At 35.2% G+C, this 15,270-nt stretch overlaps 1 protein-coding gene across 1 annotated transcript in view; it reads right to left on the bottom strand.

Annotated features, from left to right (window-relative positions):
• The window catches only part of LOC133664295 (uncharacterized), a 27,019-nt gene extending 15,706 nt beyond the window's left edge, over window positions 1-11,313 (bottom strand). The window contains exon 1 of the mRNA XM_062068804.1: window positions 11,136-11,313. Coding sequence (XP_061924788.1) covers window positions 11,136-11,313 — 178 coding nt within the window. The remainder of the gene's footprint in view (window positions 1-11,135) is intronic.
• Window positions 11,314-15,270: the final 3,957 nt, after the last annotated feature.

The following is a 15,270-nucleotide window of genomic DNA, read 5'->3' as shown; positions in this document are numbered from 1 at the left end:
AATCACGGCAACTCGCAACAGAGAGTTGGGGCCCTGGAGGTCGACTGCTGCTATGAAGCGCTGCCAGCCGCACATCACCCCGAAGGGGAATCAAGCGGTGGTGAAGGCGTGGGGCGGGGGAGGGTGTGTGTGTATATGCCCATTGTCTTGGGTGTGTTGATGTAGTGTCCATAGGCCTGGGGCCGTTCTGCATGCAAGGAAAAGTTCGACTCCAGGTGTCGTTGAGGAGGGAGGGAGGTCAAAAGCGTCCATCGTTGAGGTGTCCTCGGGGATGTTTTCAAAACAGCCTGCTTCTGTTGTTGCAGCGTCAAGGCCATTCGAGGGAGTCAAATCGTAGATTAGGATTTTTGTTTTTCCGCGAGCAGACATTACAACGGCTTGTCTGTTCTATTCGTCCATGCTGGCCCTCATATCCATTTTTTCCCTTTCAACCAGCTTTTCCATGATGTGATCCATCTTGCAATTCAGTTCAGAAATCGCCCCAGTCTGTGATCCCTCAGCCCGACCCTCCGCTCCCTCCTTCTCCCTGCAAAATATTTTCGACGAAGAATATAGGTTCTGGGGAGCCTGGCTGATTCCTGGGATAAATGGAGAATCATGTGCCTCTCAGTCCTTTCCATCGAGGACGTGGAAGACATCTACCTATTTGGAACCGTGATCGCGGGACACCTGCTGATTAGTGTGGGCATTGCTCTGGTGTATCGGCAAATTCGTAAGACGATGGCAGCCACTCACGGGGCCCAAAGGCTGTTCGTCGCAATGGAAGGGAGCGGAAAAAAATGCGATCGCCTTCACCATATTTTGAATGATACTGCTTCTGTGTTCTGTTAGTTGAGGTGACAGTATATATATATATAAATATATATATATATATATATATATATATATATATATATATATATATATATATATATATATATACATATATATATACATATATATATACATATATATATATATATATATATATATATATATATATATATATATATATATATATATATATATATATATATATATATATGTATATATATATATATATATATATATATATATATATATATATATATATATATATATATATATATATATATATATATATATATATATATATACATATTAAAATGTATCATTTCCAGTAAGTGTACTAGTATAAACAGTATGGTGAAATACATCATTGTGGTTGTCTACAGTTGGGGTCTTCAATGTTTTCCAGGTTAAAGACCCCCTCCAACTTCGTAATAAAATTGTTTAAATGAAACTAGTAAAATAGAAACATAGATTAATTACACATAAAACATGGTTCATTGGTACAAATATGATGACATATGTACAAAATAAGAAGTACAAACATAAAAGAGACTACCAAGATAATAATAATAAAAAAAATAAAATAAAAAATAAAAAAAATAAAAAAAAAAAATTAAAAAAAAAATATATATATATATATATATACATATATATATATATATATATATATATATATATATATATATATATATATATATATATATATATATATATATATATATATATATATATATATATATATATATATATATATATATATATATATATATATATATATATATATATATATATATATATATATATATATATATTTATTTTTATTTTTTTTAAATGTATTTATTTATTTATTTTTTAAAATTATTATTATCTTGGTAGTCTCTTTTATGTTTGTACTTCTTACTTCGTACTTATGTCATCATATTTGTAACAAGTCTCTTGTTAGATCAGGAAAAAACACAGAGGCTATATCATCCCTACAAGCCTGTTTTGCAGGTTTCCCTGGATTTTTATCAGGGAAACCGGCGAAACAGGCTTGTAGGGATGATAGTCTCTTGTGTTTTTTCCTGACCTAACGTGTGTGTGTGTGTATATATATATATATACAGTATATACACACACACATTAGAGGCGTTATCTGCGAGCTAGCAATTAACACGCTTGTTTCCAGCTGGCTCTTAGCTGCGCTAGTTTTTATCTAGCAATAAACACAATAGTTTCCAGCTAGCAATACACCTATGTAGATATTGCACCAAAAACCAGACATTTAACAACATGTAAAGCGACTTTGGGTACTTAGAAAAGCGCTATATAAATCCCAGGTATTATTATTATATATATATATATATATATATACATACATATATATATATATATATATATATATATATATATATATATATATATATATATATATATATATATATACATATATGTACATATATATATATATATATATATATATATATACATATATGTACATATATATATATATATATATATATATATATATATATATATATATATATATATATATATATATATATATATATATATATATATATATATATATATATATATATATATATATATATATATATATATATATATATATATATATATATATATATATATATATATATAGATATAGATAGTTGGGGTCTTCAATGTTTTCCAGGTCAAAGACTTCCTCCTTAAACATTTTGTATAAAATTGCTTAAATGAAACTAGCTCGCAGATAACGCCTCTAACTGCTAGCTGGCAACAAGCCGCTAATTGCTAGCTGGAAACTATCATGTTAATTGCTTCCTGAAAACTAGTGAAGCTAAAAGCCAGCTGGAAACTAGCTGGTAACAAGCGTAGCTAGTAGTTAGCTGGCAACTAACGCTGCTAATTTCTAGCTGGAAAACTAGCACAGCGAATAGCTAGTTGGAAACTATTGTGTTTATTGGTAGATGAAAACTAGTGCAGCTAAGAGCCAGCTGGAAACAAGCGTGTTAATTGCTAGCTCGCGAATAACGCCTCTAATCGCTAGCTGGCAACAAGTCCCGCTAATTTCTAGCTGGAAACTAGCGCCGCTAATAGCTAGCTGGTAACAAGCGTAGCTAATAGCTAGCTGGCAACTAGCGCGGTTAATTGCTAGCTGGAAACTAGCGTCACTCATTGAATGTGTATTTAAAGACATTTAAAAATGTGGACAAATTGCGTAGTAATATACAAAAATTACAAACAAATACTAACAACCCCCCTGCAGTACCTCTGCAGACCCCTAGGAGTGCCCCTGTAGAAGACCTCTGATATACAGCAATGCAATCCTACTTGCAACTTTTTGACCATTTTATGAAATAATCTAAACCCTCACTAACTCAAATTTGACTCTTTCTATTTTCTTTGATTTCTCTGATTCCTTAACTTAATTACGTAAATTTCTAGTAAGCTGACTTCAAGGTTTTCGTGTCGCGGTGTCGTCGCTCATGTGTCCAAGTGACTCGCAAATGTTGGCTACATATGGCGGGGTTCAAACAATTAACCTGCTGGTGATTGGCCCTGCCACCAGGGCGCACTAATTAGCGCTAAGTGGCCCCGAGACCAGGAAGGACTAATTGGGGGGACTGGACTGGAGGGGTTCCTCAGGGCCTCAGTCTGTCCGACCTCTTTAAAAAACCTTCAGACTATTTTCAAGCTTTTCAACTTTTTATTATTAGTTGTCATTAAACACAATGTCCAGATTTGATTTAAAATAAAATAAAAACATTATAATATTTGTATATTATAAGCTAAATCTAGCTACAAGCTAATGCTAACTCTAAACTAATAACTAGCTATAAGCTAATTTGTATTATAAACTAATCCAAGCTATAAACTAATAATGGCTACAAGCTAATGTTAACTATAAAATATTCGTAGCTATAAACTAATACTGGCTAAAAGACAATCCTAGCTATAAATTAATGTTAACTATAAGTTAATACTAGCTATAAGCTCATGTTAACTATAAACTAATACTAGCTATAAACTAATTTAAATTATAAATTAATCAAAGCTATAAAATAATAGTGGCTACAAGCTAATGTTAACTATAAACTAATACTAGCTATAAACTAATTTTAATTATAAACTAATCCAAGCTATAAACTAATAGTGGCTTCAAGCTAATGGTAACTATAAGATACTCCTAGCTATAAGCTAATACTGGCTATAAACTAATCCTAGCTATAAATTAATGTTAACTATAAGCTAATCCTAGCTATAAGCTAATTTTAACTCTAAACTAATAATAGCAATAAACTCATTTGAATTATAAACTAATCGAAGCTACAAGCTAATACTGGCTACAAGCTAATGTTAACTATAAAATAATCCTAGCTATAAACTAATACTGGCTATAAGTTAATGTTAACTATAAGCTAATACTAGCTATAAGCTAATGTTAGTTCTAAACTAATACTAGCTCTAAACTAATTTGAATTATAAACTAATCCAAGCTACAAGCTAATACTGGCTACAAGCTAATGTTAACTATAAAATAATCTTAGCTATAAACTAATACTGGCTGTAAACCAATCCTAGCTATAAGTTAATGTTAACTATAAGATAATACTAGCTATAAACTAATACATGCAATAAATCAATCCTAGTTATAAATTAATGTTAACTATAAACTAATCCTAGCTATAAGCTAATGCTAGCTATAAACTAATCCAAGCTATAATATAATGCTAGCTATAAGCTAATGCTAGCTATAGACCATGTATATTTGCATACTTATTACTTACACACAATGCAGAAGTCTTTTTTTTTTTTAAATGGTAAAAAATTTGAATGGTCTGAATGAGTTGAAATGGTTGGTGTTGAAATTTTTCAAATCGGTTGAGAAATGTTGAAGTAGTAACATTTTTAATTGAGAAATGGTATTAAGGAATTCCGGGATTTTTGGGAAAACCTGGAATTTTCACAGTTAAAAGAAAAAATAAATAAATAAAATAAATCTCTTTTTTCCTGATTAAGAGGAATATTTTGACAGTGGAACGGTTGAAATGCGTTTAAAAATGCGGAAGGAGTTGTCGCCAGAAAAAATTGTGGAAATACAACTTTGGAAAAGCAGGAATTCTGGAAAATCCTGGAATTGTTTTTAACTTGGAAAATGTTTTAATTTCAAATTCCAGGGTGGTGGAATATGTTGAAGGTACAATGGTTTGAATAGGTTGAAAAATGTGGAAATGGTGAAAGTTTGAAAAATGGCCAAGACATTTTGAATAGGAAAAATGTCTGGGATTTTTTTTTTTAGAATTGTTGAAGTAGAGCACACAATTCCTGAACAGGCTGAATATTTTGAAGTTGGAACTGTTTGAATCAGATGAAAAATGTGGGAATTGTGGAACTTTGAAGAATGGGAATTTCAGAAAAATTGGGAATTTCGGGAAAAGCGGGAATTTTTTGGAAAATGATAAAAAACTTCAATGGTCTGAATGAGTTGGAATGGTTGGTGTTGACATTTTTCAAATCGGTTGAGAAATGTTGAAGTAGTAACATGTTGACTTGAAATATGGTATTTAGGAATTCCTGGAATAAAAAAAAAACGGGAATTTTTCGAGTAAAAACTAATAAATTGTTTTTTGTCTTGATTAAGAGGAATGTTTTGACGGTGGAACGGTTGAAATGCGTTTAAAAATGTGGAAGGGGTAGTCGCCAAAAAAAAGGGTGGAAATAGGGCTTTGGAAAAGCAGGAATTCTGGAAAATCCTGGAATTGTTTTAACTTGGAAAAATTAAAATTTGAATTTTCAGGATGGTGGAATATGTTGAAGGTGGAATGGTTTGAATAGGTTGAAAGATGTGGAAATTGTGAAAGTTTGAAAAATGGCCAATTCTGTGGGAAATCTGGGAATTTTTTTGGAATTGTTGAAGTAGAGCACATTTTTCATCTGAGTTTTCATCAAAGTTCCACAATTCCCACATTTTTCATCTGATTCAAACTGTTCCAACAATATTCCACCTGTTCAGGAATTGTGTGCTCTACTTCAACAATTCTGAAAAAAAATTCCCAGATTTCCCAGATTTCCAGGTTATCCGGGACATTTATCCCTTTCAAAATGAATTGGCCGTTTTTCAAACTTTCACCATTTCCACATTGTTCAACCTATTCAAACCATTCCACCTTCAACATATTCCACCATCCTGGAAATTCAAATTATAATTTTTTCCAAGTTAAAAAAAATTCCAGGATTTTCCAGAATTCCTGCTTTTCCAAGTCGTATTTCCACTTTTTTTCTGGCGACTACTTCTTCCACATTTTTAAACGCATTTAAACCGTTCCACCGTCAAAACATTCCTCTTAATCAGGACAAAAAACAAAGTTGTTTTTTTGCGTCGAAAAATTCCCGTTTTTTTTTTTATTCCAGGAATTCCTAAATACCATTTTTCAAGTCAACATGTTACTACTTCAACATTTCTCAACCGATTTGAAAAATGTCAACACCAACCATTTGAACTCATTCAGACCATTAAAGTTTTTTACCATTTTCCAAAAAATTCCCGCTTTTCCCAAAATTCTCAATTTTTTTGAAATTCCCATTCTTCAAAGTTCCACAATTCCCACATTTTTCATCTGATTCAAACTGTTCCAACAATATTCCGCCTGTTCAGGAATTGTGTGCTCTACTTTAACTATTCAAATTTTTTTTCCCACATTTCCCATAATTCCAGGTTTTCCGGGACATTTTTGCTATTCAAAATGAATTGGCCATTTTCCCCATTTTTCAACCTATTCAAACCATTCCACCTGCAACATATTCCACCATCCTGTAAATTAAAATTATAATTTTTTTGAATTTAAAAAAAATTCCAGGATTTTCCAGATTTCCTGCTTTTCCAAGTCGTATTTCCACTTTTTTTCTGGCGACTACTCCTTCCACATTTTTAAACGCATTTCAACCGTTCCACCGTCAAACCATTCCTCTTAATCAGGACAAAAAACGAAGTTGTTTTTTTGAGTCGAAAAATGTTCGGGTTTTTTTTTATTCCAGGAATTCCTAAATACCATTTTTCAAGTCAACATGTTACTACTTCAATATTTCTCAAGCAATTTGAAAAATGTCAACACCAACCATTCAGACCATTGAAGTTTTTTTTTTACCATTTTCCAAAAACTTCCCACTTTTCCCGAAATTCCCAATTTTTCTGAAATTCCCATTCTTCAAAGTTCCACAATTCCCACATTTTTCATCTGATTCAAACTGTTCCAACAATATTCCGCCTGTTCAGGAATTGTGTGCTCTACTTCTACAATTCAAATTTTTTCCCCCAGATTTCCCATAATTCCAGGTTTTCCAGGACATTTTTTCTATTCAAAATGAATTGGTCATTTTCCCAATGTTTCAACCTATTCAAACCATTCCACCTTCCACCATCCTGGAAATTAAAAAATTATAATTTTTTCCAAGTTAAAAAAAAATCCAGGATTTTCCAGAATTCCTGCTTTTCCAAAGCCCTATTTCCACCCTTTTTTCTGGCGGCTACTCCTTCCACATTTTTAAATGCATTTCAACCGTTCCACCGTCAAAACATTTCTTTTAATTAGGACAAAAAATGAAGTTGTTTTTTTGAGTGGAAAAATTTCCGGGATTTTTTTCCCCCCAGGAATTCCTAAATACCATTTTTCAAGTCAACATGTTACTACTTCAAATTTCTCAACCGATTTGAAAAATGTCAACACCAACCATTTAAACTCATTCAGACCATTGAAGTTTTTTGCAATTTTCCTAAAAATTCCCGCTTTTTCCGAAATTCCCAATTTTTCTGAAATTCCCATTCTTCAAAATTCCACAATTCCCATATTTTTCATCTGATTCAAACTGTTCCAACAATATTCCGCCTGTTCAGGAATTGTGTGCTGTACTTCAACAATTCAAATTTTTTCCCCCCAGATTTCCCATAATTCCAGGTTTTCCGGGACATTTTTCCTATTCAAAATGAATTGGCCATTTTCCCCATTTTTCAACCTATTCAAACCATTCCACCTTCAACATATTCCACCATCCTGGAAATTAAAAGATTTGAATTTTTTCCAAGTTCATAAAATTCCAGGATTTTCCAGAATTCCTGCTTTTCCAAAACCCTATTTCCACCCTTTTCTCTGGCGACTACTCCTTCCACATTTTTAATCGCATTTCAACCGTTCCACCGTCAGAAAATTCCTCTTAATCGAGAAAAAACAGATTTATTTGATTTATGTATTTATTTTTTTAACTGTGAAAATTCCCGGTTTTCCCGAAATTCCAGGAATTCCTAAATACCATTTTCTCAAATCAACATGTTAATACTTCAACATTTTTCAACCTATTCAAACCATTCCACCTTCAACATATTCCACCATCCTGGAAATTAAAAAAATTGAATTTTTTCCAAGTTCATAAAATTCCAGGATTTTCCAGAATTCCTGCTTTTCCAAAACCCTATTTCCACCCTTTTCTCTGGCGACTACTCCTTCCACATTTTTAATCGCATTTCAACCGTTCCACCGTCAAAAAATTCCTCATAATCTGGAAAAAAACGATTTATTTTATTTATGTATTTATTTTTTTAACTGTGAAAATTCCCGGTTTTCCCGAAATTCCAGGAATTCCTTAATACCATTTCTCAAGTCAACATGTTACTACTTCAACATTTTTCAACCTATTCAAACCATTCCACCTTCAACATATTCCACCATCCTGGAAATTAAAAAATTTGAATTTTTTTCCAAGTTCATAAAATTCCAGGATTTTCCCGAATTCCTGCTTTTCCAAAACCCTATTTCCACCGTTTTCTCTGGCGACTACTCCTTCCACATTTTTAATCGCATTTCAACCGTTCCACCGTCAAAAAATTCCTCTTAATCGGGAAAAAAACGATTTATTTTATTTATGTATTTATTTTTTTAACTGTGAAAATTCTCGGTTTTCCCGAAATTCCAGGAATTCTTAAATACCATTTCTCAAGTCAACATGTTACTACTTCAACATTTTTCAACCTATTCAAACCATTCCACCATCAACATATTCCACCATCCTGGAAATTCAAACATTTGAATTTTTTCCAAGTTCATAAAATTCCAGGATTTTCCAGAATTCCTACTTTTCCAAAACCCTATTTCCACCCTTTTCTCTGGCGACTACTCCTTCCACATTTTTAATCGCATTTCAACCGTTCCACCGTCAAAAAATTCCTCTTAAATCGGGAAAAAAAACGATTTATTTAATTTATGTATTTATTTTTTTAACTGTGAAAATTCTCGGTTTTCCCGAAATTCCAGGAATTCCTTAATACCATTTCTCAAGTCAACATGTTAATACTTCAACATTTTTCAACCTATTCAAACCATTCCACCTTCAACATATTCCACCATCCTGGAAATTAAAAAATTTGAATTTTTTCCAAGTTCATAAAATTCCAGGATTTTCCAGAATTCCTACTTTTCCAAAACCCTATTTCCACCATTTTCTCTGGCGACTACTCCAACATTTTTAATCGCATTTCAACCGTTCCACCGTCAAAAAATTCCTCTTAATCGGGAAAAAAACGATTTATTTTATTTATGTATTTATTTTTTTAACTGCGAAAATTCCCGGTTTTCCCGAAATTCCAGGAATTCCTTAATACCATTTCTCAAGTCAACATGTTACTACTTCAACATTTTTCAACCTATTCAAACCATTCCACCTTCAACATATTCCACCATCCTGGAAATTTAAAAAATTGAATTTTTTCCAAGTTCATAAAATTCCAGGATTTTCCAGAATTCCTGCTTTTCCAAAACCCTATTTCCACCATTTTCTCTGGCGACGACTCCTTCAACATTTTTAATCGCATTTCAACCGTTCCACCGTCAAAAAATTCCTCTTAATCGGGAAAAAAACGATTTATTTTATTTATGTATTTATTTTTTTTAACTGTGAAAATTCTCGGTTTTCCCGAAATTCCAGGAATTCCTAAATACCATTTCTCAAGTCAACATGTTACTACTTCAACATTTTTCAACCTATTCAAACCATTCCACCTTCAACATATTCCACCATCCTGGAAATTAAAAAAATTGAATTTTTTCCAAATTCATAAAATTCCAGGATTTTCCAGAATTCCTACTTTTCCAAAACCCTATTTCCACCCTTTTCTCTGGCGACTACTCCTTCCACATTTTTAATCGCATTTCAACCGTTCCACCGTCAAAAAATTCCTCATAATCTGGAAAAAAACGATTTATTTTATTTATGTATTTATTTTTTTAACTGTGAAAATTCCCGGTTTTCCCGAAATTCCAGGAATTCCTTAATACCATTTCTCAAGTCAACATGTTACTACTTCAACATTTTTCAACCTATTCAAACCATTCCACCTTCAACATATTCCACCATCCTGGAAATTACAAAATTTGAATTTTTTCCAAGTTCATAAAATTCCAGGATTTTCCAGAATTCCTGCTTTTCCAAAACCCTATTTCCACCATTTTCTCTGGCGACGACTCCTTCAACATTTTTAATCGCATTTCAACCGTTCCACCGTCAAAAAATTCCTCATAATCTGGAAAAAAAACGATTTATTTTATTTATGTATTTATGTTTTTAACTGCGAAAATTCCCGGTTTTCCCGAAATTCCAGGAATTCCTTAATACCATTTCTCAAGTCAACATGTTACTACTTCAACATTTTTCAACCTATTCAAACCATTCCACCTTCAACATATTCCACCATCCTGGAAATTAAAAAATTTGAATTTTTTTCCAAGTTCATAAAATTCCAGGATTTTCCAGAATTCCCACTTTTCCAAAACCCTATTTCCACCCTTTTCTCTGGCGACTACTCCTTCCACATTTTTAATCGCATTTCAACCGTTCCACCGTCAAAAAATCCCTCTTAAATCGGGAAAAAAACGATTTATTTAATTTATGTATTTATTTTTTTAACTGTGAAAATTCACGGTTTTCCCGAAATTCCAGGAATTCCTTAATACCATTTCTCAAGTCAACATGTTACTACTACAACATTTTTCACCCGATTTGAAAAATTGAAACTTGGTCAAATTTGAAAAATGCCCCATTCATTTTGAATGGGAAAAATGTCCCTGCTTTATGCTCATCCACCTGCAAACTGTATTAGATATTTAAACCTTTATTTTTATTTTTTAAGAATAAAAAGTGTGTTTTATTATATTATTCAACAACAAAACAGTTAATATTGTCACCTACTAAGTGTAATATTATGTTTTGCCCACAACCCCCCTTCCTTCCTTCCTCTCACCTGAGCAACCTTCAGTCAGCCAGGCGTAGCGTCCAGGTGAGGGACTAGTAGGTACCACTGGCAGCTGCACCCTGAAATAGCTCCATGATTGTCATGTGCTGCCAAACGGGACGCCTGGGGGAGCACGAGTGCCAGCTGAGCTTAGCCCGGCCGCCATCCCATCTCATTGAGCAAATGGTGCGACGCCGCCCCTTCCCAAGGTCAGGCCGCGCTTTGGCGACTCCGGCAAACATCGGAAGCCATCGCTGGAGGAGGTCGTTGGCGCTGATAGAAAAAAAAAAAAAAAAAAGTGCAGGCGGTGGAAAATCAGGAGGTTTAAAGTGAAACAAAGCGCGACCTCCGGGAGAAAACACTCGCTAAAGTACGGGTGATGACCCGTGAAACGACACACGAGCAACAAAAAAGAACCGCAGCTCCACTAGAGCTGGCAGCTCTTATGTAGCCTAAGATCATTAGACTATCACCACCATGCTTGATTGTAACTGTATACATGCTACACATTCTTGCTATACACTTTTGCTAAAAATTCCCTCAATGAACCGCAGCTCCATGAGTGCCGGCAGCACTCATGTAGCCCTAGATAGTAAACCTAGCAACACGAGGCTTGACAGTACTGTATTCAAGACACATTTATCTTGCTACAGTTTTGTGTTGAACGTTAAGCTTCCCCCATGCACTGCAGCTCCACTAGTGCTGGCAGCACTCGTGTACATTAGCAACATAAAAAAACATGCTAAATCGTCCCTCAGCTAGCGTCTCAAATATTTGCTTATCACCACAATACTTGAGTGTAACTGTATACAAGAAACAATTATCTTTGCGACACATTTTTGCTAAAATGCAGGTTTTCCTGAAAGAACCGCAGCTCCATCAGTGCTGGAAGCACTCATGTAGCCCTGGATAGTAAACCTAGCAACACGAGGCTTGACTGTATTATGTTCAAGACACATTTATCTTGCTACACTTTTGTGTTGAACGTTAAGCTTCCCCCATGCACTGCAGCCCCACTAGTGCTGGCAGCACTCGTGTACATTAGCAACATAAAAAAACATGCTAAGTCCCTCAGCTAGCGTCTCAAATATTTGCTTATCACCACAATACTTGAGTGTAACTGTATACAAGAAACAATTATCTTTGCGACACATTTTTGCTAAAATGCAGGTTTTCCTGAAAGAACCGCAGCTCCATCAGTGCTGGAAGCACTCATGTAGCCCTGGATAGTAAACCTAGCAACACGAGGCTTGACTGTATTATGTTCAAGACACATTTATCTTGCTACAGTTTTGTGTTGAACGTTAAGCTTCCCCCATGCACTGCAGCTCCACTAGTGCTGGCAGCACTCGTGTACATTAGCAACATAAAAAACATGCTAAATTGTCCCTTAGCTAGCGTCTCAAATATTTGCTTATCACCACAATGCTTGAGTGTATCTGTATACAAGAAACAATTATCTTTGCGACACATTTTTGCTAAAATGCAGGTTTTCCTGAAAGAACCGCAGCTCCATCAGTGCCGGCAGCACTCATGTAGCCCTAGATAGTAAACCTAGCAACACGAGGCTTGACAGTACTGTATTCAAGACACATTTATCTTGCTACAGTTTTGTGTTAAACGTTAAGCTTCCCCCATGCACTGCAGCTCCACTAGTGCTGGCAGCACTCGTGTACATTAGCAACATAAAAAACATGCTAAATTGTCCCTTAGCTAGCGTCTCAAATATTTGCTTATCACCACAATGCTTGAGTGTATCTGTATACAAGAAACAATTATCTTTGCGACACATTTTTGCTAAAATGCAGGTTTTCCTGAAAGAACCGCAGCTCCATCAGTGCTGGAAGCACTCATGTAGCCCTGGATAGTAAACCTAGCAACACGAGGCTTGACTGTATTATGTTCAAGACACATTTATCTTGCTACACTTTTGTGTTGAAAGTAATGCTTCCCCCATGTACTGCAGCTCCACTAGTGCTGGCAGCACTCGTGTACATTAGCAACATAAAAAAACATGCTAAATTGTCCCTCAGCTAGTGTCTCAAATATTTGCTTATCACCACAATACTTGAGTGTAACTGTATACAAGAAACAATTATCTTTGCGACACATTTTTGCTAAAATGAAGGTTTCCTGAAAGAACCGCAGCTCCATCAATGCTGGAAGCACTCATGTAGCCCTGGATAGTAAACCTAGCAACACGAGGCTTGACTGTATTATGTTCAAGACACATTTATCTTGCTACATTTTTGTGTTGAAAGTAATGCTTCCCCCATGTACTGCAGCTCCACTAGTGCTGGCAGCACTCGTGTACATTAGCAACATAAAAAAACATGCTAAATCGTCCCTCAGCTAGCGTCTCAAATATTTGCTTATCACCACAATACTTGAGTGTAACTGTATACAAGAACCAATTATCTTTGCGACACATTTTTGCTAAAATGCAGGTTTTCCTGAAAGAACCGCAGCTCCATCAGTGCTGGAAGCACTCATGTAGCCCTGGATAGTAAACCTAGCAACACGAGGCTTGACTGTATTATGTTCAAGACACATTTATCTTGCTACACTTTTGTGTTGAAAGTAATGCTTCCCCCATGTACTGCAGCTCCACTAGTGCTGGCAGCACTCGTGTACATTAGCAACATAAAAAAACATGCTAAATCGTCCCTCAGCTAGCGTCTCAAATATTTGCTTATCACCACAATGCTTGAGTGTAACTGTATACAAGAAACAATTATCTTTGCGACACATTTTTGCTAAAATGCAGGTTTTCCTGAAAGAACCGCAGCTCCATCAGTGCTGGAAGCACTCATGTAGCCCTGGATAGTAAACCTAGCAACACGAGGCTTGACTGTATTATGTTCAAGACACATTTATCTTGCTACACTTTTGTGTTGAAAGTAATGCTTCCCCCATGTACTGCAGCTCCACTAGTGCTGGCAGCACTCGTGTACATTAGCAACATAAAAAACATGCTAAATTGTCCCTTAGCTAGCGTCTCAAATATTTGCTTATCACCACAATGCTTGAGTGTATCTGTATACAAGAAACAATTATCTTTGCGACACATTTTTGCTAAAATGCAGGTTTTCCTGAAAGAACCGCAGCTCCATCAGTGCTGGCAGCACTCATGTACCCCTACATTGTAAACCTAGCAACACGAGGCTTGACTGTATTGTATTCAAGACACATTTATCTTGCTACACTTTTGTGTTGAACGTTAAGCTTCCCCCATGTACTGCAGCTCCACCGGTGCTGGAGGCACTCGTGTACATTAGCACATTAGCAACAGAAAACATGCTAAATCGTCCCTCAGCTAGCGTCTCAAACGTTTGCTTATCACCACAATGCTTGAGTGTAACTGTATACAAGACACAATTATCTTTGCGACACATTTTTGCTAAAATGCAGGTTTTCCTCAAAGAACCGCAGTTCCATCAGAGCTGGCAGCACTCATGTAGCCCTAGATAGTAAACATAGCTACACGAGGCTTGACTGTATTGTATTCAAGACACATTTATTTTGCTACACTTTTGTGTTGACAGTTATGCTTCCCCCATGTACTGCAGCTACACTAGTGCTGGCAGCACTCGTGTAACCTTAGACCATAAGCCTATCAACACCATGCTAAGGACATTAGCAACACAAAATAACATGCTAAATCATCTCTCAGCTAGCGTCTCAAATATTTGACAACCAAAACAGCAGCACCTAAGGAGGAAATGTTCAAAATATTGAAATGTCGAAACTAAAATCTCCTGAAAAAATATGTCAGCACTCAAGTTTACCAGTGAGAACTGGTGGTCGCTCCACAATGTTGTGTGCCACCATGTTTATGTTCCTGGAAGCTATGCCACTCGTTCCTTCAATCCTGTCTGCCTTTTTTTTTTTTTATCAAGCAGAAATTCATCTTACCCCTCAATGAACCACAGCTCCACTATTGCTGGCAGCACTCGTGTAACCTTATACCATAAGCCTATCACCACCATGCTTAAGTGTAACTGTATACAAGACACAATTATCTTCCTACACACTTTTGCTCAAATGCAGGTTTTCCTCAAAGAACCACAGCTCCATCAGTGCTGCATTTTATTTTGGCAGCACTCATGTAGCCTAAGATAGTACGTTTAGCAACACCATACAGTACAGTTACTGTATTCAAGACACAATATTGTTGGTGCATTTTTTTTGTTGACATT

This window comes from Entelurus aequoreus, linkage group LG14 (genome assembly GCF_033978785.1).
Source record: "Entelurus aequoreus isolate RoL-2023_Sb linkage group LG14, RoL_Eaeq_v1.1, whole genome shotgun sequence".
NCBI classification, from domain to species: domain Eukaryota; kingdom Metazoa; phylum Chordata; class Actinopteri; order Syngnathiformes; family Syngnathidae; genus Entelurus; species Entelurus aequoreus.
Note: the sequence above shows the minus strand (reverse complement) of the source record. Positions and strands in the feature narration are given on the sequence as shown.